Below are 21,500 nucleotides of genomic sequence, written 5' to 3'. Positions count from 1 at the left end.
GGAAGAAGCATTGCACCCATTTTCCAAAACATTTGAATTTGACTTTGGGGAATTTTATCTTCGTGATTGTCACGATGGCTTTCAAGTTGTTTCATTTAATCTTCTCCTGCAGTTTGGTAGTTTGCAAAACTACATCATATATATATATATGGAGGAAAACATATGTACGTAAATAGGCACTATTCTCATTTGTCTCACCATGGCTTCTTTTACTTCATGGAGCTTTAAGTTCTTGTTTATGACACTTGCAACCTTTGCCATCATCAGCAAACCTTCCCTTGCGGTTGCGGTTGCGGTTCCGGTTTTCCAATCAAGCCCTTGGGCTGCTGCCCATGCCACCTTTTATGGCGATGAATCTGCCTCTCAAACAATGGGTACTTTTCGATTTTTTTATATTATATATCCGTTTCATCTTTAAAATGATATATTGCAGATTTAAAATTCGAATATCAATATCTGCAATTATCTTCAATCATCTTTTTCTATTATTACTGAGCTTATAGGAGGAGCTTGTGGGTACGGGGATTTGTTCAGCAATGGTTATGGTACAGACACTGCTGCACTGAGCACAACATTGTTCAACGATGGCTTTGCTTGTGGGACTTGTTACCAAATAAAGTGTGTTGACTCACCTTGGTGCTACTCTGGGGTTCCATCCACCACAGTGACAGCAACCAACATTTGCCCTCCAAATTGGGCCCAAGAATCCAACAATGGCGGCTGGTGCAACCCTCCTCGAGCCCATTTCGACATGTCCAAGCCTGCTTTCATGAAAATCGCAACATGGAAAGCTGGCATTGTCCCCGTCATGTACCGAAGGTACACAACATCTTCGATCTCTTAAAAGTGATTACATGAACCGGTTGAAATATGTGTTTAAATCCTTGTAGGGTACCTTGTGAGAGGCCAGGAGGGGTTAGATTTTCATTCCAAGGCAATGGGTATTGGTTATTGGTGTATGTGATGAACGTAGGAGGAGGTGGTGACATTGCAAACATGTGGGTCAAAGGAAGCAAAACAGGGTGGATTAACATGAGCCATAACTGGGGAGCTTCGTTTCAGGCATTTGCCACACTTGGTGGCCAATCACTTTCTTTCAAGCTTACTTCATATTCAACCAAGGAAACCATCATAGCTTGGAATGTTGCACCTGAAAATTGGAATGTAGGGTCAACTTACAAGACAGATGTGAACTTCCATTAAACAACTACTTCAGAATTGCCTGGACAATTATTATCTTCTCTTCTTTTTTGGTTATTTCACTGTTCTTTTTTTCTCGGCTTTCCCTTTTTCTTGAAATTCAACCTTAGTTCGGAACAGCTCTACTACAGTTCTGTACTGTTGAAAAAGAAACAATCTTATATCAACTAGTTGAACATAATTTTTGGATCGAAAGACTGTGCTTCATAATAAGCACAAATTATATTTCTTTCTATTTTATTTCAAGACGTATATATGTGGACCAACTCAAAGGGATAAGAGAACTGCAAAGGGATGTTATATGGCTTAGCTTGGGATAAGAAAAATATTAGGGATCATTATGATTTTGACTCTTATGCTGCTATTTCCTTTGCCTTTATTCTACATGTATATGCATGTGGACTAACTCAAAAGGGATAAAAAGAAATGTGATGGGAAGGGAAAGGAAAGGATGGGATGCCATATGGTTTAAGCTACAAGAGACCCACAAACTTGATTAAAGTGGAGAACATGTTAAAGACAAAACAAACCGAGTACTGAGCCCCCAAATGATACAAAAGGGTCATCATTTCTCCCAACCTTAATCCTCCCCTGGCCTAGAAGTTCTCTTTTTTTTCCATGCCACAGCCAAAAAGAAGCTTCATTTTCCACAAGCTTTTAGGCAAATTCAAAGGAATTAATTAACACAAGTGCCTTTTGCTTGCTTTAAACTCCAAAATCCCACTTGAGAATCATATAGTATTGGGTCAATTTTACTGTGCAGATGATAAACTCCAAGACTCCGCATTTACATTGACCACTGCGGCAAACTGATATTGAAATTGAAGCCATTGGAGAAAACTGCAGATAAAAAATGCCTGATGTTCTCACATTCAAGACCCCCCGTTATGAAAGGAAAAACAAGAACTTTCTTATCCTTTTTTACCAGGACTTCCTTTCTCTTCAATTCAAAGCCTCTTTCATCTATAAACTTTCTCCCAAAACACATCATATTTTTCTCTTTGCAACTTCACAAAAAAATCAAGTTCCTTCAATACACCAGTTTCCAGCTAGCCAACATAAAGCTTATCCCTTCTCATGGGCTCTCCTTTCTTTCTAATATTGATAATCCTTTCATTGGCATCATTGCCCTCAACCAAAGCTGATGGGATCAGATCAGCTCGCCTTCTTGATCTTCTCATTAGGGACTACACAGTAAAGTCCTTTGACAGGCATTTCAAAACAGGTACTTTACACACTGTACATTTACCTGCAAACTTATCCGGCATCGAAGTCGATACTGCAAGGTTTCGATGTGGGAGTCTCCGTAGATATGGTGCAAAAGTTAAGGAATTTCATTTGGGAATTGGTGTGACTGTTCAGCCTTGTGCTGAGAGAGTCATTGTGGTGAGACAAACCTTGGGTTATAATTGGTCATCCATGTATTATGCAAACTATGATCTATCAGGTTACCAGCTTGTGTCACCTGTGTTGGGGCTTTTAGCTTATAATGCAGGCAGTGATGTGAGTTTTGGTAGCCCTTTTCAGCTTGGGATTCTTGCAAGGGAAAAGCCAATTAAAATAGATTTCAGCAACATTACAATGGCTTCCAACATGACTAGATCATCAATGAGGCCATTGTGTGCTGGTTTCGAAGGGGATGGCAAAGTTACATTGAAAAACCAAGTGTCACCCAATGTTTGTTTTGCAACAAGGGATGGCCATTTCGGTTTGGTGGTCGAGTCGCCGCCCTTGATGCCTGTGAGGAAGAAGATAAGCAGGTGGAAACTGGCGGTCGGAAGCTCGATAGGAGCTGCATTGGGTGCTATGCTCTTGGGGTTGCTTTTGGTGGCAATGTTTATTAAGGTGAAGAAGAAAGCTAGAATGGAGGAAATGGAAAGGAGAGCATATGAAGAGGAAGCTCTTCAGGTATCCATGGTTGGACATTTCAGAGCTCCAATAGCTTCTGTCACTCGAACAACGCCCACAATCGAATATCAGTACATACCTCATCATCCTTCTTGAAACCTTAGTTATTTGATTCTCTTTAAATGTATGATCATTCTTTCTCTTGTATTACCCAAATCTTTCAATCTTTATTAAGTATATCATATCCATCAACTGCTCACAAAGATGTTGATAGGTTCCATGTCTTGGAACATGACAATGCTAATTCCGGGATCTTTTTCTGAACACTTTGCTCTCTACGTTGAACAATTTCTTAGGTTTAAAGATTAGAGATCACATCAACAAAGCAAGAAAACTTTGGGTACTGCTTTTTCCTTGTTCCTTTTCGTCATAATTCATATTATCGAAGACATGGTATAGAAAATGTTGTTATATCTCCAATAAAAAATGTGGAAAAAGAAAATCTAATATTATACTAGTGGTTGAGAAGCTGTTGGCTGAAATCACGGTTGTCACCTGTGGGTCAAACACAATCATGAGGCGAACAGCCTTCGAATTGAAGTTTTGTTTAGGGTTGAAAATTGTTGGTGGTGGCCACATCTTCTTATGAGCAACAGCACTGGCGTGTGTGTCTATTATATTCAAACAAATTGAAATTTGTACTTTTTTTCAACAAGGTAGAGAGCTAATTAGTCAGACATTCCTTTTTTTTTCTTTTTTTTTTTTGTGGTTCTCTAAGCTATTTCCTTCTTACAGTACATGATGAAACTTGACATTCGAATGTCAAGTAAGATAACATGAACCTCCAAAAGAACACCGCAACAACTGTTCAGAGCGATTAACTGATTTCAACAACCGCCAATTGTCAGTCATTTCACTTAATTAATTCAAAACCAAGCCACAAGGCAAATCGGGCGTTGGCTGGCTATGTCTGATTTTCCTTAAATGGTCTCTAGATGGTGATTAATCCTTGGGCCCTGAATTCATTATGCATGGATCTAACAAGCTTCCACACCTGAATCGGGCTCATATTGATTCCTTAAAAGCAGAAGCATTTATAGCGTTCCAGCATGTCCAAGATCAGACCACGATTCAAGGCAGGAAGAAAACCCAAGAGCTGAGGTGGTGTAGCGTAGATTCCACAAATTCATCGTACCTATGGGAAAGACAAGAGTTAAAATAATGCCTCATTCATTAGATTTTGTGCACATGTAGACAATCCAACATCCTCACCCTCTGAATGGTGTTAAGGCTTCAAAGAAGCTTGTCCTAAGATTCATGATGCAACTTATATCTTGACTTAATACTGTAGTAGTTGCCATCCTTAAGCGGATGGTATCAATTTATTGTAAATATAATATATATACCAATTGAATACCCTAAGAAATCTCTTAAATTTATATATAATTATAAAAGAAAATCTATAATGTTTATATATAAGCACAAAGTTTTTGGTTTAATGTACCTAAAAAGAATAAAACTATTAAAGCTCACCATCCACTTTAATGTACCGAAGAAAATCTATAATAATTAGTTAGAATTATTAAATCTGTATCTTGAGAGTTTAAAGGTATTTTGTTTTTGCATGCAATATTAGTTGATAATCAACCAACTCATTATTTAGGTAGATTTGCTTTGTTGAATGTTGACAATGTACTGATAATTAATTATATAAATGGATGAATGTGGGATGCACTCTTTTTTCACCCACTTATTTTGATTGGTGTTTTTTAATGAAGCACTTTTTCCGGTTAAAATTTTTAAATAAATAAAATGGTTAAATATATTTCGTATAGAATAGTTAAATTTTAGGTTAACTATAAAAACAACCATTTTTGTTTGCTTCAGATTATATTTTAGTCACTTATGTTTGAAATGTTACGTTTTAGTCACTTACGTTATCGTTTTAGTCACTTATGAAGTGGTCACTCTACCGTTAAACTTTGTTAACTCCCTAACGAAAGTCTTGCGTGGCAGTCCAAATGGGTTTTAAATGCCAACTGGACATCCAATTTGGCATTTAAAACCCGTTTGGACTACCACGTAGGACCACCGTTAGGGAGGTAATGGAGCTTAACGGTAGAGTGACTACTTCGTAACAAAACGATAACGTAAGCGACCAAAACGTAACATTTCAAACATAAGTGACTAAAATGTAATTTGAGGCAAACAAAGTGACTATTTTTGTAGTTTACCCTAAAATTTAAGGGGTAAATTTGGTCTAAATGAGTTTAAATTTTCATTACAGTTTAATTGATTTTTCTATTTTTTGTTGAGGGTCTGTTTTAGAATTAAGCCTAAATAAAAATTTTCAAAAAGAAATACGACTCTCGTAATCCTAACCTTCTGTCCATGTATTCGTCCACAGCCAATCCCTACTTTTCGCGCAAAAATTATAACGGTGATAACGTTTTCCGTCACCGCAAAAGAAAAACTCAAAAACAAAAGCAAAGAACTCATCTTCAACCTCTCAATCATTAGGGTTTCCCTGATTATCAAGTGATCAACCCCACAAATCATAGTTATCATCTATGGACGATCCTACGCTAAGCAATCAACGCAATCAATCTGTTCCTTCAACTCCAAGTCTCAACGTCCCGACCACAATGTCCGACTCTTCCTTCCACCTCGAAAACCTTCCGTATCGGACAATGCACATCAACCGGATGATCAACTCCAGCTACAACCGCTCTCCATCGCGCACAATTTACTCCGATAGGTTCATCCCTAGCAGATCCGGCTCCAATTTCGCCCTTTTCGACATCTCCAATTCTCCCACTTCAACCGAAGGAAAAGAAGACGGTTCCGGTACTTATAACAGCCTTTTACGCGCCGCTCTTTTCGGTCCCGATACGCCCGACAAGAAGGACTCGTTGGACGCTCCGGCTTGCCGGAATATTTTCCGGTATAAAACTGAAACTAAACGGTCGTTACACTCGCTTTCTCCTTTTGGGCTCGATGACTCGGTCCCGGGGATTAGCCATAGCCCCGTTAAAGCTCCTAGGAAAGTTCCCAGGTCACCTTACAAGGTGAGTTTTTTTAGGCTTTTTGTGGTAAATTTGGTTGAAATTTGAAAAACTTCTTTTCAGGGTTAATGTTTGTTATTCTGGTTTTGTAGGTTTTGGATGCACCTGCTTTGCAAGATGATTTTTATTTGAATTTGGTGGATTGGTCTTCGAATAATGTGTTGGCGGTGGGGTTGGGGAATTGTGTTTATTTGTGGAATGCTTGTAGTAGTAAGGTGACAAAGTTGTGCGATTTGGGTATTGATGATAGTGTTTGTTCGGTTAGTTGGGCTCAACGTGGAACTCATCTCGCAGTTGGCACTAGCGACGGGGAAGTTGAGGTTTGATTTTATTTTTGTTACTATTAGTTGATAAAAGTCTTTATTATTGCCAACTATGTTACTCGGACTTGGATGTTAATGTTAGTGTCAGATATGAGCATTTTCAAGTTTTCCTAATATTTCCATATATTTGAATTTCTTGGAGGATGATATTCCTATGTCCATGTCTGGACGAGTGTAGGACATCGGTGTAATCAAGACTCAGCATCATCAGTTGCCAATATATTACGTTTGTCTAAGTGTCGGCTTGCATTCCGATTCTGGATGTGTTAGTTTTATCTTAGGCTGTTTCAATTAGTTAGCGTCATTATGCATTCGGTAATGCCTGAGCCCAAGTAATTATAATTAAGAATCAAGGCAATAGTTCTTAGCTAGCATAATAATGCTTTTAAAGTCAGTTCTATGAAAGGAAGAGACTGAAAGCGTGCAAAGTGTGAAAGCTTTGTGTCACAAAAACATGTATTGCCTAATCTGAAAAATATTAAGAGTATATAATTATTTTCATTCATTTGATTTAGCTGAAAATTTTTCATTTTGTTCTCTTTGGAATTGTTATTGAGTTCACTGATGCTTCTATATGTTGGTTGCCTTTATGGGATTATCAAGCTAACACGTCATAGTCAAGTTGCAATCAAGTGTAATAGCTTCCTTTCACAATGTGGCTTAGAAAACTTAAATTTTGTAGACCATTTTTTGGATAAATAGGAGGGTAGAAAAGCCTGAAACTTAGTTGGAATCTGCTTCATTCGTCAGATATGAACCTAAAGCGAAAGCTTCCATACATGGTTTATGGATTCAGGCCAATGAGAAACTAGAAGACTGTTTAGTGGTCTCGTCAAATGAAAGCATGGGTACCTTTGTGAGGTAACTTTGATAATTTGAGACTGAAACTTCATTCCATTTTATTACCATATTAAAATCTCGTTATAACTAACTCATTTAGAAAAAATATATTCTTTAATTTCTAAGAATTTCGCTACTTGGAAATATGAAAATTTTGGTCTGATTCTTCATAATTTCTTTGAATCAACGGGCTTTAATGAACATTGATGCAAGTCAGTAACCTAATACTTCCACCATGGTTATGTAAGGTGTCCAACCTTTCTTCCCTGCTGTGGACATTTTCTTAGGTCATCTTTGCTCATTTATTGCCTTCGCATTGAATCTTCTAATCTTGTCTAGATTCAACTTCCTGTATTTATGCTTGTAGGATACTGTAGTTAGTTAATGGCTATCACTTTGTAGATTTGGGATGCTTCTCGCTGCCAGAGGGTAAGAACAATGGAGGGGCATCGATTACGCGTTGGGGCTTTAGCTTGGAGCTCTTCTCTGCTATCTTCTGGTAGTCGTGACAAGAGCATTCTTCAAAGAGATATACGTGCTCCAGATGATTTTGCTAGTAAACTCTCTGGTCACAAGTCCGAGGTTATACTCCTGTTTTTTGTCATGGATTCATTGTCTTATGCTTGTATTTGAAAAATGTTCATTCATACTATGCTCGTGTTGTCAAACTCTGAGCCTGAAGCTCTATTTGTCGTTGTGTAGGTTTGTGGACTGAAGTGGTCTTATGATAACCGTGAACTAGCATCAGGCGGAAATGACAACAAAGTACATAATGGCGGTTCTTTGCATGTCTAATTTATTCAGATGCTTAATATAGCCTTTTAACTGATTGAGTGGAAAATTTCATCCATATGCAGCTTTTTGTTTGGAATCAACATTCCACTCAACCTGTCCTGAAATACTGTGAACATAATGCTGCTGTAAAAGCAATCGCATGGTCCCCTCATTTGCATGGCCTTCTTGCATCTGGAGGTGGTACAGCTGATCGATGTATTCGATTCTGGAATACAACCACTAACACACACTTGAGCTGCATGGACACTGGCAGTCAGGTGATTATTTTTCTTCCCTATCATATAGTGCCCATTTAAGATTGGCCTTAAATGTGCGTTGAATGGACTTTTTGGTGCATAAAGTTTCTTCCTTGACTGCATTGCTTTAGTTGATCTTTCTCCAACTAGTTTGAAATAATGGATCACACTCTCGCAGTAGCCTTACCAATAATAAGAAGATAATTAGTGATTAAATTTTTTTAATCTACACATTTAATTTTAAGTTCTATAAGTTATTGGATTGTGTACAATGACAGAATTTTATTATAGATTAACAGAAACTATGCCTTGGTGGCGATTCTTAGTTCTAGAGTTGCAAATTCTCGACAATTCTAATGTCAACTTTATGTATGGCAGGTATGCAATCTTGTGTGGTCTAAGAATGTCAATGAACTCGTCAGCACTCATGGATACTCTCAAAACCAAATAATCGTCTGGAGATACCCCACCATGTCGAAGGTATACATAGTTTGGGAAAACAGTGTTCTAAGTATATATATAATATGATGACAATCTCTCATCATCTACTTTTCCCCTTTGAAAATTTTCTACTAATGCAGCTGGCTACTCTTACGGGTCACACATACAGAGTTCTTTATCTTGCAATCTCACCTGATGGACAGGTAGCTCACCTTCCCACACTTTATAGTTTCCCTTGGTTTCTAAACATAATAGATGAAATATACAACAAATTCTGGAATTTTTATTTTCTCTTGATTTGCCATGGCTGAAATGGTTTCTTCTCCCCCTCTCTTACAGACGATAGTTACTGGTGCTGGAGATGAAACACTAAGATTTTGGAATGTTTTCCCGTCCCCAAAATCCCAGGTAATCACACTTGGATTAGAGGATATCTGAACATCTGTATATTCTCGCAAATTGTTTAGTCTTCCCTTTGGTACTGTTTTAGTCGGACATTAGTTTTATTATTGCACAAAAGCTGAGTAGAAAAATAGAAAGAAAACATATTTTCTCTTTCCATTTATTTGGAGTGCAGATAATTGACATTTTCTTGATCAAAAAGCTAGTTTCTTTTTAGGACTGTTGAATTCAAACTTTTCACTGATTGCCGGTGTGCCTATCGTGCACAATGATCTTTAATGCAGAACACAGATAGTGAAATCGGAGCATCATCATTTGGAAGAACCACAATTCGTTGAGTTCATCAAGGAAAATTGAGTGGACGGTATACTTGAGTTCTGGATGATCAGAGTTGGTGATGAGAAATATAGTGGGAGCATTCTCATGCTCCGAAAAATCAAATTGTGAAGCAAACCTACCACAAAAGCATTGAAAGAAATAGCAACAGGTGCAAGAGCTAATTTATTGCTAGTTTCTTGCAACTCATTGTTTTTTAATCCCAATTTTCTTTTTCGTTAAAATAGAGTCGCGGGAGATGCTATTAATTGTTGGTAGCAGCTCCCTGTCCCTTCCCTTCCACTGTAAATTAAAAGTAAGTTGTAAGATGCTGGGATTTAGATGTAAGTAAATGCGGGATATGGATACATTTCATTTTTTATGAGATTACATTTTATATTTGAAAGTTAATATCTTTGTACGGCACACAGTTATTTGAAGAAAGAGTTCAAACAATAGAGATTTAGAGAGGAAGCATTTATTTTTCACTTAAAAAAAGTATCAATTTATGATTTAAAAAGGTTTGACATCGAGAATACCTGCTCCACCAAACCATGCAATCTTACCATCTTGTATATGGGTTTTCATACATTATAGTAGAAAATAATAGTATCTTCTATTTTCTTTTCTGCTAACTAGGTCTAGGTTCAAATTTTATTTTATTTTTATTCAACCAAATACATTTTAATTTTAACACTTGAGCACTCGACCAAGTTTGGACGAAAAAGATTTAACTAAACTAACAGTAACGCCACAATACACATCAGGTATATTTAATATAATCAAGAAATACAAATTTCCATGTCAATAATTAAAATTCGACAATAATAAGCCTGAAAGTAGTGTATTGATTTGTTTTTTCTGGAAATTAGGTTTTGGAAAAGTTTACTATTCCGATTTAACGAAAATCAGATAAAATAGAATGGAATTGAAGAATTAGAGATTGTAATGCATGGTAAAACTCTAATGTGAATGCTCAAAACTTCATAACCCAAATATATATATATATATATATTAAAACTTTCAGTTTAACCAAGCATGTGAAAATTTTATAGTCTCAATTACATTTTAAGTATATTCATTTGGGATTTATTATTGCCGGCCAATTTGTTTTTGTCTCTTTCTTGTGATTTCTCTCTAAAAGTTCAAAACCTCTCTAGAAGAAGAAGTGCGTTAACAATATATATATATATATATATATATATATATATATATAATTGTTGCCTTGGTTTCATTAGTAAATATTAGCCTCTGTTATCAAATCGTTTTAAAGCAAAAGAAGAAATGACCGGTGTTGCTGCCGACGGTGACGTTTCATCGTCGCTTTCCAAGGAAAAACAAGTAGTAGAAGCAGCGACAATACGAGAAGGACAGAATCAAGAACAACAAAAGCAAGAAGGGATTAAAGGATGCATGCATAAGACTAAGACAATTCAGTTCTTAGGTCGTACTACGCCTATTATTCTCCAAAACGACAATGGACCTTGCCCTCTCCTCGCTATCTGTAACTTCCCTCTTTCTCCCTTCCCATTTCTAGGGTTTTGCATTTTGTTCTTTTCTTCGTCTGTTATCGGTGTATCGTTGCTCAGGATATTCGGATTGAATGTTCTTTAGTTTAGTTTAGTTTAGTTTAGTTTATTTATTTAATCTTTGGTTTCTAACTTTAGTAAAAAAGAAGCTAAAGAATTTTTATTCACTTTTCTATTGATTGGTTTTTGGAAGTGATCGAGTATCCCTCTTTTGAACATTTCTAATGTTTGGCTATGTTAGGGTTTATCGTGTTAGACCTTAGAGCATGAATGAAAGAAGAAAATGGATAAGGTTTAGAAACATGACAAAATTTCTAATTGATCCATATTGTGATATGTTTTTTTTTTCTTTTTTTATGGAGATTAAAATTGGAGCTAATTTAAGTTATTTAAATTGAGTTTTTTTTTTTTGGGGGGGGGTGTCACAGGTAATGTTCTCCTTTTAAGGAACAATTTGAACCTGAGCCCTGATATAGCAGAAGTTTCACAGGAGAAATTGCTTTCACTGGTGGCCGAGCGCCTCATTGATTCCAACAGTAATGTCAATGTAATTTCTTTCCTCTTATGCTTGCATCCTATCTTTACTTGAACTCGGGTGTCACGTGTCGGGTATGTATCTGACACTGGTGTCCACTACTTTTATAAGTTTTTCCATGTCTTGTGAGGGTAATATCCCCGTATCCGTATCGGAATATGTGTCAGACATGGGTACTTCAAGCAAAATAAAGAGTTGGAGCAGCATAGCTCAAATTATCTGCTTGTTGCTGGTAATGGTATAGTACGATGATACTGATGAATCATTTTGGCATGTAGAATAAAGATGAAGGGTTTGTTGAAAATCAGCAGCAGAATATTGCAGATGCAATTGATTTACTTCCACGTCTTGCTACAGGGATTGATGTAAATATCAAATTCAGGAGGTTAGCTTTTTCCTTTCTTTCTCTCTCTTTCTCTTCTCCGACAAATTGTCTCTTTCTGCAGCCCTTAGTGAATTATTGTGTACAACTTGCAGAATAGATGATTTTGAGTTCACTCCAGAGTGTGCCATATTTGATCTGCTTGATATTCCCCTCTATCATGGTTGGATAGTTGATCCCCAGGTATGCTCTTTATAGCATTGGGGGTGCAATAGTTGAAGCAATGTGCCGAAGAATGTATAGGTTCTTATATGACTATAGTTCTGCTATATGGTGTTTAACTTCAAATTTTGAAACCATTAAGGGCTGCTGAGGTAAATACTGACCTAACTGTTCAAGACAAACACAAATAACCCTTAGGTAAGGAAATTTTGTTTTCAACTGGCTCGGCTGTTTACCTCCTTGAGATGACATAGCTAGGTATTTGACTCTGGTAGCATTAATGGACTGATATCTCTTCGTAGTTAACAAGGGTGCGTGTAGAGTATATGACCATTTTGGATAGACATTCATTTTATGATGTAATTTGCATTGGAGTTCAGATTCTGACTCGTATCAAATTTCTAAAGTTTGAGATAGAACCAATCCCAGTATAGATGTGTAACGTAAATATGATTATGGATTCAACAAGCAGTTCTGTTTTGGTTGCTTGATTGAAAATGTGGCTCAGAGAGGATTTTGTAGTTTGACTACTATCACATTTAGTGATGGTTTTAGTTGGAACATGATTGAATGAGGTGTGGGGACCATTAGCTTGCTTTCTTGGTAGAATAATTAAGATTCAGTAAAGTCATGTTATCATGGGAAATATTTTAGTTTAATGTTTTCTTAAAAGTAAGTTTAATGCTTTGAGCTGAACTGGTATGGTTGTTTTTTATGTTTATTGTTGGAGATTGTTGGTCAAGGCATGCAATTTCTGATGATGCCCACTATGTTATTAAACATTATGATCATTTATTAGATTGTATGCATTAATTTGGTGTATAGTATACCGCTTTGTTTCTAATTAGCATTTATATTACTGGTTCTGTTATTGTTCAGAGATGTCCAACCGTCTTCCCTATAGTTCTAGGTTTCAGGTTTACAAGGTTTTATATACATGCAATACATATCAATTGGGCCAGGATTTGACAGTTTTTTTTTCCACGGTGCACATGTGGCAGGACTATGAAACTGCTAGTGCTATTGGGTCAAAATCCTACAATGCAATTATGGAGGAGCTTGTTGCACTGGAAACACGAAATATGGAGGTTTCACACAAAAATAATTCTGAAGATTGTGTGGATTTTGCTGCTGCTACTACTGCCACTTTAGGAGTTCCCTCTCCTAGCCTGTCAAAAACCAGATCTTTTGATGAGTCTCCTCGTTCTGCTTCAGATCAGCAAATATTAAGAAAAGGGGACCTTGAGGAGGAAGCAGAGCTATTGAGAGTCTTGAAATTATCAGAGTCTAAATCACCGACCTCTGTTGGTGGTTCTGGCAGTTTAGCTGAAAGATCATGTTCAAAGAACCTTGTTTCTGTAGATGCACAAGAGGGGGACAGAAGTATTGGAAATGAGAGCATGCCCCTGCATGAACCTTACTTGTCAGATGATTGTCCTTCCTTGAGAAATGATAGTTGTAGTAAAGCATGTTTTGAGACCCTCAGAGGGGAAGTATCCCCGAAGACTGATGGGATTAATCAGAATTCTTCTTATGTTAAATCTGGAGAAGGTACCCTTTCCAATGATGCAGTTGAGAATATGGCTGTTAAGGTGAGTAGTGCGGATGATTTGCTCCAGATTGAAGGTGCAGTTCCTATTTCTCTTGCAGAGGATACTGCACCTATAGATGGAAACAACACTGAAAATTCACAAGGGGGTGAAAACATCGAGATTCAATCCACTTCTGCTACCGATGCTCATTACATTCCGGATAACATAAATGGGTTTGACCCAACAGAAGTATCATCTATCTCCCTACAAAAAGCTGGTTCAGATTCGTCTAGTGACAGAATACATAATGCTGATGTGCTAGAAACTTTTAGTTCTAGTCTCGATGGAAGTGAGCCTATATATGAAGGAGAAGATTGCATATTAGATTCGGTAACTACATATGAGAACCGGGAACCTATCTATGAAGGTGAGGTTATTCTTGCAAAGCAAGCTGACAACATTTCTGTAGAGGTCTGTACTGTGAGGTCCAAAGAAGAAATTACTCCACAACAAGGTTAGTGGTTCACCTCACAGGAAATGCAACTTTATATCCTTGTAAAGCATGTATTATCTTTCTTCCATAGCTTGAGCTCCATTTTCGTTACTTTTGTTAGTTGCTTCCTCAAGAATTATCATAAATGGAAATTAAAATATTTTCTTATCCGTTTAAGTTCAATTTTTAAATTCTTAAAGAAGTCTTTTCTTTTAAAGCCAAGTGCACTCCTTTGTTCTTACTATTTTCATGCACTCATTCAAAATAACCTACCTTTCATTTTCTTAATGCTATTTAGGTGAACTAATTGCAAACTTCTTGAAGAACAATGCCAATCAATTGACCTTTTATGGGTATGTTGAGTAGCTTTTTGGCTGTTTTAAGATCTAAAGTACTGTTGAGTCTATCACATTGTGATTATTAATATATTTTTGCAGGCTTTTTTGCTTACAAGATGGTCTTAAAGAACGTGAGCTCTGTGTTTTCTTTCGCAACAATCATTTCAGCACCATGTTTAAGGTTAGAAGTTGGAACCACTTTTCTGTGAATTGTGCCTGTAGCTGTCTGTGAACTGCCAAAGATGCTTGTAACACTTGAGCAACTTACTAAATTAGTAAACGAATTTGAGAACCAGTTTTCTTTGTTCTCTCAACTCCAATCTCTTCATCCATTGAATCTCATTTTATTTGCAGTATGATGGTGAGCTTTATCTTTTAGCTACTGACCAAGGCTATCTGAATCAACCAGATTTGGTTTGGGAGAAACTAAATGAGGTAAGGCTTTGTTACCTTGTAATCTTTTCTACCAACAATTACTTTGTTGAAATTTGAGTGTTAGTTATAATTGTAGTCAATATAGTGAGGTAGATTACTTACATTGTTGATTGTTGTTAATTTTAAAGTCTTTAACTAACAAAAGATCCTTAACCAGTAGACCAGTGGCCACTGCATCATGGTTCTTATGTCATGATGTTTAACTGGGATAATTAAATGCCTTTTGCTTTGGCATTATGAAGAAATGGAAATCATCTAAATTAAGGAAACAAAAATCTACAGTAGCTATTGTTTTAAATTGGAGGTTTTGTGGTCTCTGGTGTTCCATTTGTTATATTTTTTTATTGTTTTTTTGTCCCTTTTAACTTTGTAATAAAAATGTTTTTTCAATGAGAAACATTTTGTTACAAATCTTAAATTTAAAATTTCAACCTTTTAAATCGTAATCCTATGTTGTTTTTGTTATTGATTCTTTTTTTAACTTTGATATCCAATATTTAACTCATTTTCAGGTCAACGGAGACACTCTTTTTATGACTGGAAACTTCAAGGAATTCAAGGTGGATAGTCATGCCACTGGTACTTGGGATGAGCAAAATGCAACTGCTGTACGTATTTCCCTTCCGCGAAAAAGATTTTTCCCCTTTGGCAAGCGAATTTTGACGGTTGGTTTGATTGATTTTAATGGAACTTAACTAAGATTTACGTGATGCAGGACTACATTGCTGGCATTGATGGTTCAGCGCATGCAAGATTGGATGAAATGTAATTATCCTTCCCTTCAGTTGTCTGTATTTATATTAATTTGTACTGCCTAATTCTTGGATGCAATTATTCGGTGGACTTAGAGATCCATCAGAAAATATTTCTGAAATATTGATGCTTCTAATAAGTATTTATTTGGAATAGTGGTCAAATTAAAACAATCTTTCCAATATTTTCTGAATGTTCTAAAATTTTCTAAAACCATTGTCCTTGGTTCTTCATTATGCTCAGGGATGACAGTTTTAATCTGTGATGTTATCATTGCAGCTCGGATTTACAGCTTGCAATAGCTTTACAGCAAGAAGAGTATGAACAACAGCCGCAGCGTCAGAATGTGCAGCCGCCACCTATTGTAGGTGCTACAAGATTAGTAACAGGTCCAAAGGTATTGTGTTCCCTCTTCCTTCTAGATATTCTTAAATAACATTCATCTTAGGATCTGATCACTGATTCTATTAGTACCTAAATGAAGTATGGTTGTCATCAATTCAGAAATATTTTTCAAAACTTGTTTTCAGTGGAGCAAAGACAACCTTAATTAGTCTTTTCTATTAACACCTAAATGAAGTCATGGCTTAGACTCTAGACTGATGATATACCGGTTGCCTGCCTGAATGGCAGAGACCATCAAACTCGTCCTGTTAGCGTTTCTGTGTTAAATCCATAGATTTGAGTTAATTGTTATCTTGTGGAACATTTAGTTGTAAATGACAGCATCCAGGCTCAGCTGTGAGTTTTGGATGTACAAGCATCCAGCATGAGTATATTGATATCCTGTTACTCGCATGCCTATGTGTGGACACAAATGTCGACTATGGCTACTTTTAAGAAAATGAAAATTTCGAATAACGGAAGTGAGATTTTGCAGGCGTCACAAAACAGTGGAAGGAGCTCTTCGTCTTCATCGTCAAGGCAAGAGACAAAATCTAAAGAAAAATGCATCGTGATGTAAGTTAACAGGTGTATTGTATTCGGCAAGCCTAGGTCTGTAAATAGTTTGTCTTTGGTAATAGTAGGTTTGTATTTTTGGCACTTAATAAGAACCCTGATACCTTTAATGTCATTTTGGATAAGATGTTTGATTGTAGAAAATGATGTATATATACAATGCAATATAACTTGATCCAAACCAAATAAACTCGTATTCGAACCGACTCCAATACATTTGGCCCTATTTGAACAGTTTATAGGGTTTTGACATTTATAGATAAAACCCGTTTTATAGGAGAGAGCATAGGTTGGTTAAAATCAATTTAATTGACCATCTAGTTAATTCAATTTTCTCATAAATTGGTTCAAGTCTCATCTAGGATGGTTTTGTTAGTCGGCTATCAATTATTAAAATTTATAATTAGATCAATCAACTTAACTGATTTATATATTATTTATTAATTGTTTTAAATGATATATATAGTATCAGTCGATTAATCGATCGATTCTATTACTGTTAAGTTAATTCAGTTAGATCAATTAAGATTATAAATCAGTTGAGTATTTAGCAAAATCAAGATTACATTATAATTTCCTTTTCTTAATTATAATTTCCTTTTCTTCAATCGGTAAGTTGTCTAATCGGATTAAATATTGCGTTTTTTACGTAAATATTGTGTTTTATAACATCTAAGATTTGAGCATTAATCCAAATATTATTATTTAAATTAAAATTTTATCGAATATTTAAATAATATATTAAATCTATTTGATGTCAAATATTTAAATCATAAATAAAATTAATTTTATCAACTTTTGCATTTGCACAAAAAGATAAATTATAAACTTAAATACTGATAATGCATATTGGAAATTGGAATGCTAATATCTACCCTTTATTTATAAATTTATAATACTCGAATATAAACATCATCCGAATTTGCATTATTCAAATTCACAAAAAAAAAAGAAAAGAAAAATCCAGCAGAAGGAACTCAACGAGAGCACCACCGTCTCAAGATATTTAATACTAGAGAACCAATAGGTCATCCATCTGTATACTCCATTAAACTTTGCTTAAATATACCGTAAATTAGAAAACCCAACTCAACAACACAAAATGCTTTCCTCAGAGGTTTACAACTATCCATGAGATGAGGCCAATTGCAATAAGTTTTGGTCAAAACAAAATTGATAATTATCCTTTCTCCCTGTATGAAGAAGCACCGCTATTCCATTATCCCATGACCTGCATTCTCAACATCAACTTCTCCCATGCCTGTGTCTTCCTCTTCTTCGCTATCTTCATCTCCACTCACCTCTTCATTATCGTTCCGCAACTTAGCCATGTGCTCAGCCAGCAGTTTATCATCTCGCTCGCTCACCTAAAACAGTGCACCATGTGAGACTCTCAAGAGAAAGGTTGAAATTTTCAAGTTAACACATCGATGCATTGAGACTGAAATAAATGGAACTGGAGAATTAAAACAGAGAGAGCAACTAAATTGGAACTTAAAGGATGGGCACTCACGGCTCTAGGCTGCTCCTTGACAACAAGTTTACCCTTGTGATGCTCTATTGCTTCAGTGCAAGCTGCAATTGCTTTACTGAGGATAGTTATACCTTGCTCCTGACAAATACAAGAAAGAATAACATAAACAAAAACAAATATGTCAAACAGAAACGAAAATATGCAATGTAAATATCAATACATGAATATGATGTAAACAAGTTGAGAAGATGATAACTTCAGCTGGGCAAAGAATCTTAGACAGTGATCAACAAGATTAACAGAAGAAAATTTCATAAAAGCATGGCGTGCAAATGCTTCCAAAACTAAAAGCCATGAGTTCAAACTTCAGAGGCACATTAGATGAAAAAGGGCATTAAGGTAACCTTGTCAAGAGTTTGAGTGGTAAGAACATAAAGTGGAGGAGCAACAAGCTTGATTTTAACAGGACAATCATCATTCCCAGCAGCCTCAGCTTTGCGCATGGCCTCCTGCAAATTCGACAAGAAATATCTATAAACCAACAACAAAGCACATATAGTGAGAGGCAGAGAGTTTCCGCAAATAAGACCTTGATGTGAAGAACGCCATCAAACTGGAAACATTTCATTTCAATATCAGCCCGAATCTTCAAAGGTTGGGGGGTCATTCTTCTCCTAATGTTTTTCACCAAAGCATCTTTGACTTCCTCCGTCACAGCAGGAACCACTTCAGTCACCTAAAGAGAGAAATCGTTAGAGACATAAATCAGCTGGAAAAAATAATGTTCCATGCATCTCACAAATTGAAAATTTACCTCTTGCCCATCAGGGCCGGGTTTTTTTACTTCACAGGTGAGGGTGTTCAAGACAGAATCAGGATCGGTCACAATGATTTTGAAAGCCTGAAAACATAAAAATTAAGACCACGATAAGAGAGAAAATGACACTTCAAAAGAAGGTGTAGCTTCATACCTCAAAAGCATGACCATATTTCCGGTATAGAGGCCAACCGATTTTAACGTACAATTCCTGTCGCACATGATAAGTGTTAGCGAGTTGCAAGTTGATGATAGAAATGCCTTCTATCATTGGCTAACATAAAGATGCTCACTTCTCCTCATTGCACTCACCTCACATGAATCAAAATCTTCACCTTAATCATTGAATTCTCACTATTTTTTAATGAAGTAACTGGTTTCACATTAAACTTAGGTAAAAACGAATCTGAAAATAACCAAATTACCACATTTTAAACTAAAACTACATCAAGGAAATCATCAAATCATTTTAGTCATTCTGTCTCTTCTATAAAAACACATAATTCCGTTCGTGAACACTAATACGTAGACAATTAACAAGTATCCCGTATTATCACTCAGCAAAAGAAAACCCAGAACCAAAACTTAAAAAAAAAAGCCAGTAAAATAGTTACCAAATCACCTCAATCAACCAAAAAACCCAAATTTACTTCCAATTCATTACCCATAAACCATTTCTAATCTCTAAAAAATTCTTCATATCCAAATGAAAAGAACTATTAAGTCCCATAAACCAAACATAGAAAACAAATTATTCCCTCAGTTTCAATGAGTGAAACAAAAAAGACATAAAATTTTACCTCCAAATCGATATCCAAAGTCTCGGCAACATGTCGCATGATAGAGTGAACAAGTTTACTCTTATTATACCTTTCTTCACAAGCTTGAATATCTTCCTCGCTAACTCTCCTCTTACTCAAATCGATGTAACCCTTTTCCTTGTCAACACGTAGGACCATGACGGGCTCGGTTCGTCCGACCTTGATTAGACTGCTGACGCTACGAATCCGACGGCGGGAGAGCTCCGAGAACAAGATCATGCCTTCGATGTTGTTGTATTCAAGGAGCGAAACGTACGCACCCATGTCGGCGATGTTCTTTACTTGTATCATCACCGCCATATCCACCTCCGGATACTTGGCTTCGTACATACGACATTCGAGGTTCGGCATCTTAGCTCAAGTTGTGGAAATATTTGGCTTAGAGATCTTTGGTTTTTGGGGATTTTGTGTTTGAAGATTAGGGTTTTAAGATGAGATTCAGGACCGGAAAAGAGATGCGTTTTTTATCAACACTAAAAATGAGATTCTTCTATTTCTCCCCCTAAAAGTTTTTTTGGGGAAATTTCACTTATAGTCATCTAACTATTAGTAAATTTTATTTTAGTCTTCTAATTATAAAAATTACAAAATATTTACTCATCTATTAATAATTTTTTTACTAATAAGATGAGATTATGGTTTTAATTGTTGATTGTTAATAGAATGGAAACCTTTCATTTTGATAGGTTACTTCTTAACCTTTAATTTAAAATTTATGTATTGTATATCTTTTATTATATTTAAATGTATGACGTGTGATACTAATTTGATGTACGAGATAATCGTTAATTTAAAAAATTCTCGATTTTTTTGTAAGTTAGATAAATCTGTTGTTGTTTGGGGTTTTTTGTTAAGTTGAAAGATAATATGTTTTATGTTTTATTTCCTCTACAATGTAAGTATACGCATATCTTTAATTTAGTGTCACGAGTCGTAAATTAAAACCTATCACTTAAAACTGTACGATTTATCGGGCGAAAATTCTAATTCGTGACACTAGCCACTAGTTTAGTAATAAAACGGCTTTAGTATATTAATTAAATCCAACCATTTTCTCTCATTTTAGGTTGGATTGGAATATTAATTAAATCTAACGATTTTTCCTTCATATTCGGTTGGATTAGGGTATGTTATCTTATTTTTGGATTAATTTTCATTATCCAATTTAGACATGAAAAATCGCAAATCAATTGGAAAAACATGTAAAAATCAAATAAAATCGAATCAAACAAACCCACACATCATGAATATTGGAAACATACCAACATGACATGAAAATTTAATTAATGAGACATGAAACATGATGTAGAAAACACGAACACGATAATGATATATGTGATATTTACTATTAAGGATGGAATCAAGGGCGGAGTTAAAATTCTTTTAGGAAGTGGAATTAAATTTTAAAATTTTAAGAGATGCAAATGTAATTTTACTATATATTAATTTATAATTTTATTATTTTAAGGGACTAAATATATATATTTTTATATTTAAGGGGTAAAGTGTAATTTTATCGTAAATTATTTTTTAATTTTATTATTTCTAGAGGGGCTAAACTAAAAATTTTCATTTTTAGGAGGGTCAAGACCTCCCCCTAGCTTCCCCTCTACCTCGACCCATTGAAATGAAAATTTTGACTTTTAGCCCATTTATGTTTATAAATTTTAAATTAGCATATAAGTAAATTGTACTTTGACCCCTCAAAATTATAAAATTTTGATTTAATTGTTTAAAATTAGAAAGATATAAATTATCAAAATGATTACATTTTTGCTATCGTAAAATATACAACTTAATTCGG

At 35.6% G+C, this 21,500-nt stretch overlaps 5 protein-coding genes across 5 annotated transcripts; 4 read left to right on the top strand and 1 right to left on the bottom strand.

Moving 5' to 3' along the window:
• Nucleotides 1-164: 164 nt before the first annotated feature.
• LOC105800249 (expansin-A18) lies at nt 165-1,381 on the top strand. Its single transcript, XM_012631257.2, has 3 exons — nt 165-374; nt 504-819; nt 891-1,381. Exons 1-3 carry the CDS (start codon nt 200-202, stop codon nt 1,201-1,203), a joined length of 804 nt encoding a protein of 267 aa, XP_012486711.1. The 5' UTR covers nt 165-199; the 3' UTR covers nt 1,204-1,381.
• Nucleotides 1,382-1,639: 258 nt separating this feature from the next.
• Nucleotides 1,640-3,372, top strand: LOC105800248 (uncharacterized). Its single transcript, XM_012631256.2, has one exon. The coding sequence runs from the start codon at nt 2,278-2,280 to the stop codon at nt 3,202-3,204; it is 927 nt and encodes a 308-aa protein (XP_012486710.2). The 5' UTR covers nt 1,640-2,277; the 3' UTR covers nt 3,205-3,372.
• Nucleotides 3,373-5,473: 2,101 nt separating this feature from the next.
• Nucleotides 5,474-9,876, top strand: LOC105800247 (protein FIZZY-RELATED 2). Its single transcript, XM_012631255.2, has 9 exons — nt 5,474-6,116; nt 6,206-6,433; nt 7,679-7,858; nt 7,979-8,041; nt 8,134-8,328; nt 8,686-8,787; nt 8,889-8,951; nt 9,088-9,156; nt 9,435-9,876. Exons 1-9 carry the CDS (start codon nt 5,619-5,621, stop codon nt 9,486-9,488), a joined length of 1,452 nt encoding a protein of 483 aa, XP_012486709.1. The 5' UTR covers nt 5,474-5,618; the 3' UTR covers nt 9,489-9,876.
• A 749-nt stretch (nt 9,877-10,625) lies between these two features.
• LOC105800243 (uncharacterized) lies at nt 10,626-16,796 on the top strand. Its single transcript, XM_012631248.2, has 12 exons — nt 10,626-10,969; nt 11,423-11,541; nt 11,808-11,914; nt 12,007-12,094; nt 13,075-14,119; nt 14,397-14,451; nt 14,536-14,617; nt 14,791-14,871; nt 15,384-15,479; nt 15,587-15,636; nt 15,904-16,021; nt 16,505-16,796. The coding sequence occupies exons 1-12, from the start codon at nt 10,750-10,752 to the stop codon at nt 16,586-16,588; spliced, it is 2,145 nt and encodes a 714-aa protein (XP_012486702.1). The 5' UTR covers nt 10,626-10,749; the 3' UTR covers nt 16,589-16,796.
• Nucleotides 16,797-17,440: 644 nt separating this feature from the next.
• On the bottom strand, nt 17,441-20,175 carry LOC105800246 (eukaryotic translation initiation factor 2 subunit alpha homolog). Its single transcript, XM_012631254.2, has 7 exons — nt 19,676-20,175; nt 19,030-19,086; nt 18,873-18,959; nt 18,648-18,794; nt 18,463-18,567; nt 18,098-18,196; nt 17,441-17,951 (listed from the first exon to the last, which is right to left on the bottom strand). Exons 1-7 carry the CDS (start codon nt 20,045-20,047, stop codon nt 17,796-17,798), a joined length of 1,023 nt encoding a protein of 340 aa, XP_012486708.1. The 5' UTR covers nt 20,048-20,175; the 3' UTR covers nt 17,441-17,795.
• Between the last annotated feature and the right edge of the window lie 1,325 nt (nt 20,176-21,500).

Source organism: Gossypium raimondii, chromosome 9 (genome assembly GCF_025698545.1).
Source record: "Gossypium raimondii isolate GPD5lz chromosome 9, ASM2569854v1, whole genome shotgun sequence".
NCBI classification, from domain to species: Eukaryota; Viridiplantae; Streptophyta; class Magnoliopsida; order Malvales; family Malvaceae; genus Gossypium; species Gossypium raimondii.
The sequence above is the reverse complement of the archived record's forward strand: the minus strand, read 5'-3'. Positions and strand labels throughout refer to the sequence as shown.

Bases quoted from the DNA above. Each gene is read 5' to 3' on its own strand.
- LOC105800249 (XM_012631257.2), top strand. From the start codon at position 200: ATGGCTTCTTTTACTTCATGGAGCTTTAAGTTCTTGTTTATGACACTT. The intron at 375-503 runs GTACTTTTCGAT...CTGAGCTTATAG, and splicing joins ATCTGCCTCTCAAACAATGG to GAGGAGCTTGTGGGTACGGG. The intron at 820-890 runs GTACACAACATC...AAATCCTTGTAG, and splicing joins GTCCCCGTCATGTACCGAAG to GGTACCTTGTGAGAGGCCAG.
- LOC105800248 (XM_012631256.2), top strand. From the start codon at position 2,278: ATGGGCTCTCCTTTCTTTCTAATATTGATAATCCTTTCATTGGCATCA.
- LOC105800247 (XM_012631255.2), top strand. From the start codon at position 5,619: ATGGACGATCCTACGCTAAGCAATCAACGCAATCAATCTGTTCCTTCA. The intron at 8,952-9,087 runs GTAGCTCACCTT...CCTCTCTTACAG, and splicing joins CAATCTCACCTGATGGACAG to ACGATAGTTACTGGTGCTGG. The intron at 9,157-9,434 runs GTAATCACACTT...TCTTTAATGCAG, and splicing joins TCCCGTCCCCAAAATCCCAG to AACACAGATAGTGAAATCGG.
- LOC105800243 (XM_012631248.2), top strand. From the start codon at position 10,750: ATGACCGGTGTTGCTGCCGACGGTGACGTTTCATCGTCGCTTTCCAAG. The intron at 11,915-12,006 runs GTTAGCTTTTTC...TACAACTTGCAG, and splicing joins GTAAATATCAAATTCAGGAG to AATAGATGATTTTGAGTTCA. The intron at 16,022-16,504 runs GTATTGTGTTCC...GAGATTTTGCAG, and splicing joins GATTAGTAACAGGTCCAAAG to GCGTCACAAAACAGTGGAAG.
- LOC105800246 (XM_012631254.2), bottom strand. From the start codon at position 20,047: ATGCCGAACCTCGAATGTCGTATGTACGAAGCCAAGTATCCGGAGGTG. The intron at 18,960-19,029 runs GTATGAAGCTAC...TTATGTTTTCAG, and splicing joins AATATGGTCATGCTTTTGAG to GCTTTCAAAATCATTGTGAC. The intron at 18,795-18,872 runs GTAAATTTTCAA...TTCTCTCTTTAG, and splicing joins CCGGCCCTGATGGGCAAGAG to GTGACTGAAGTGGTTCCTGC.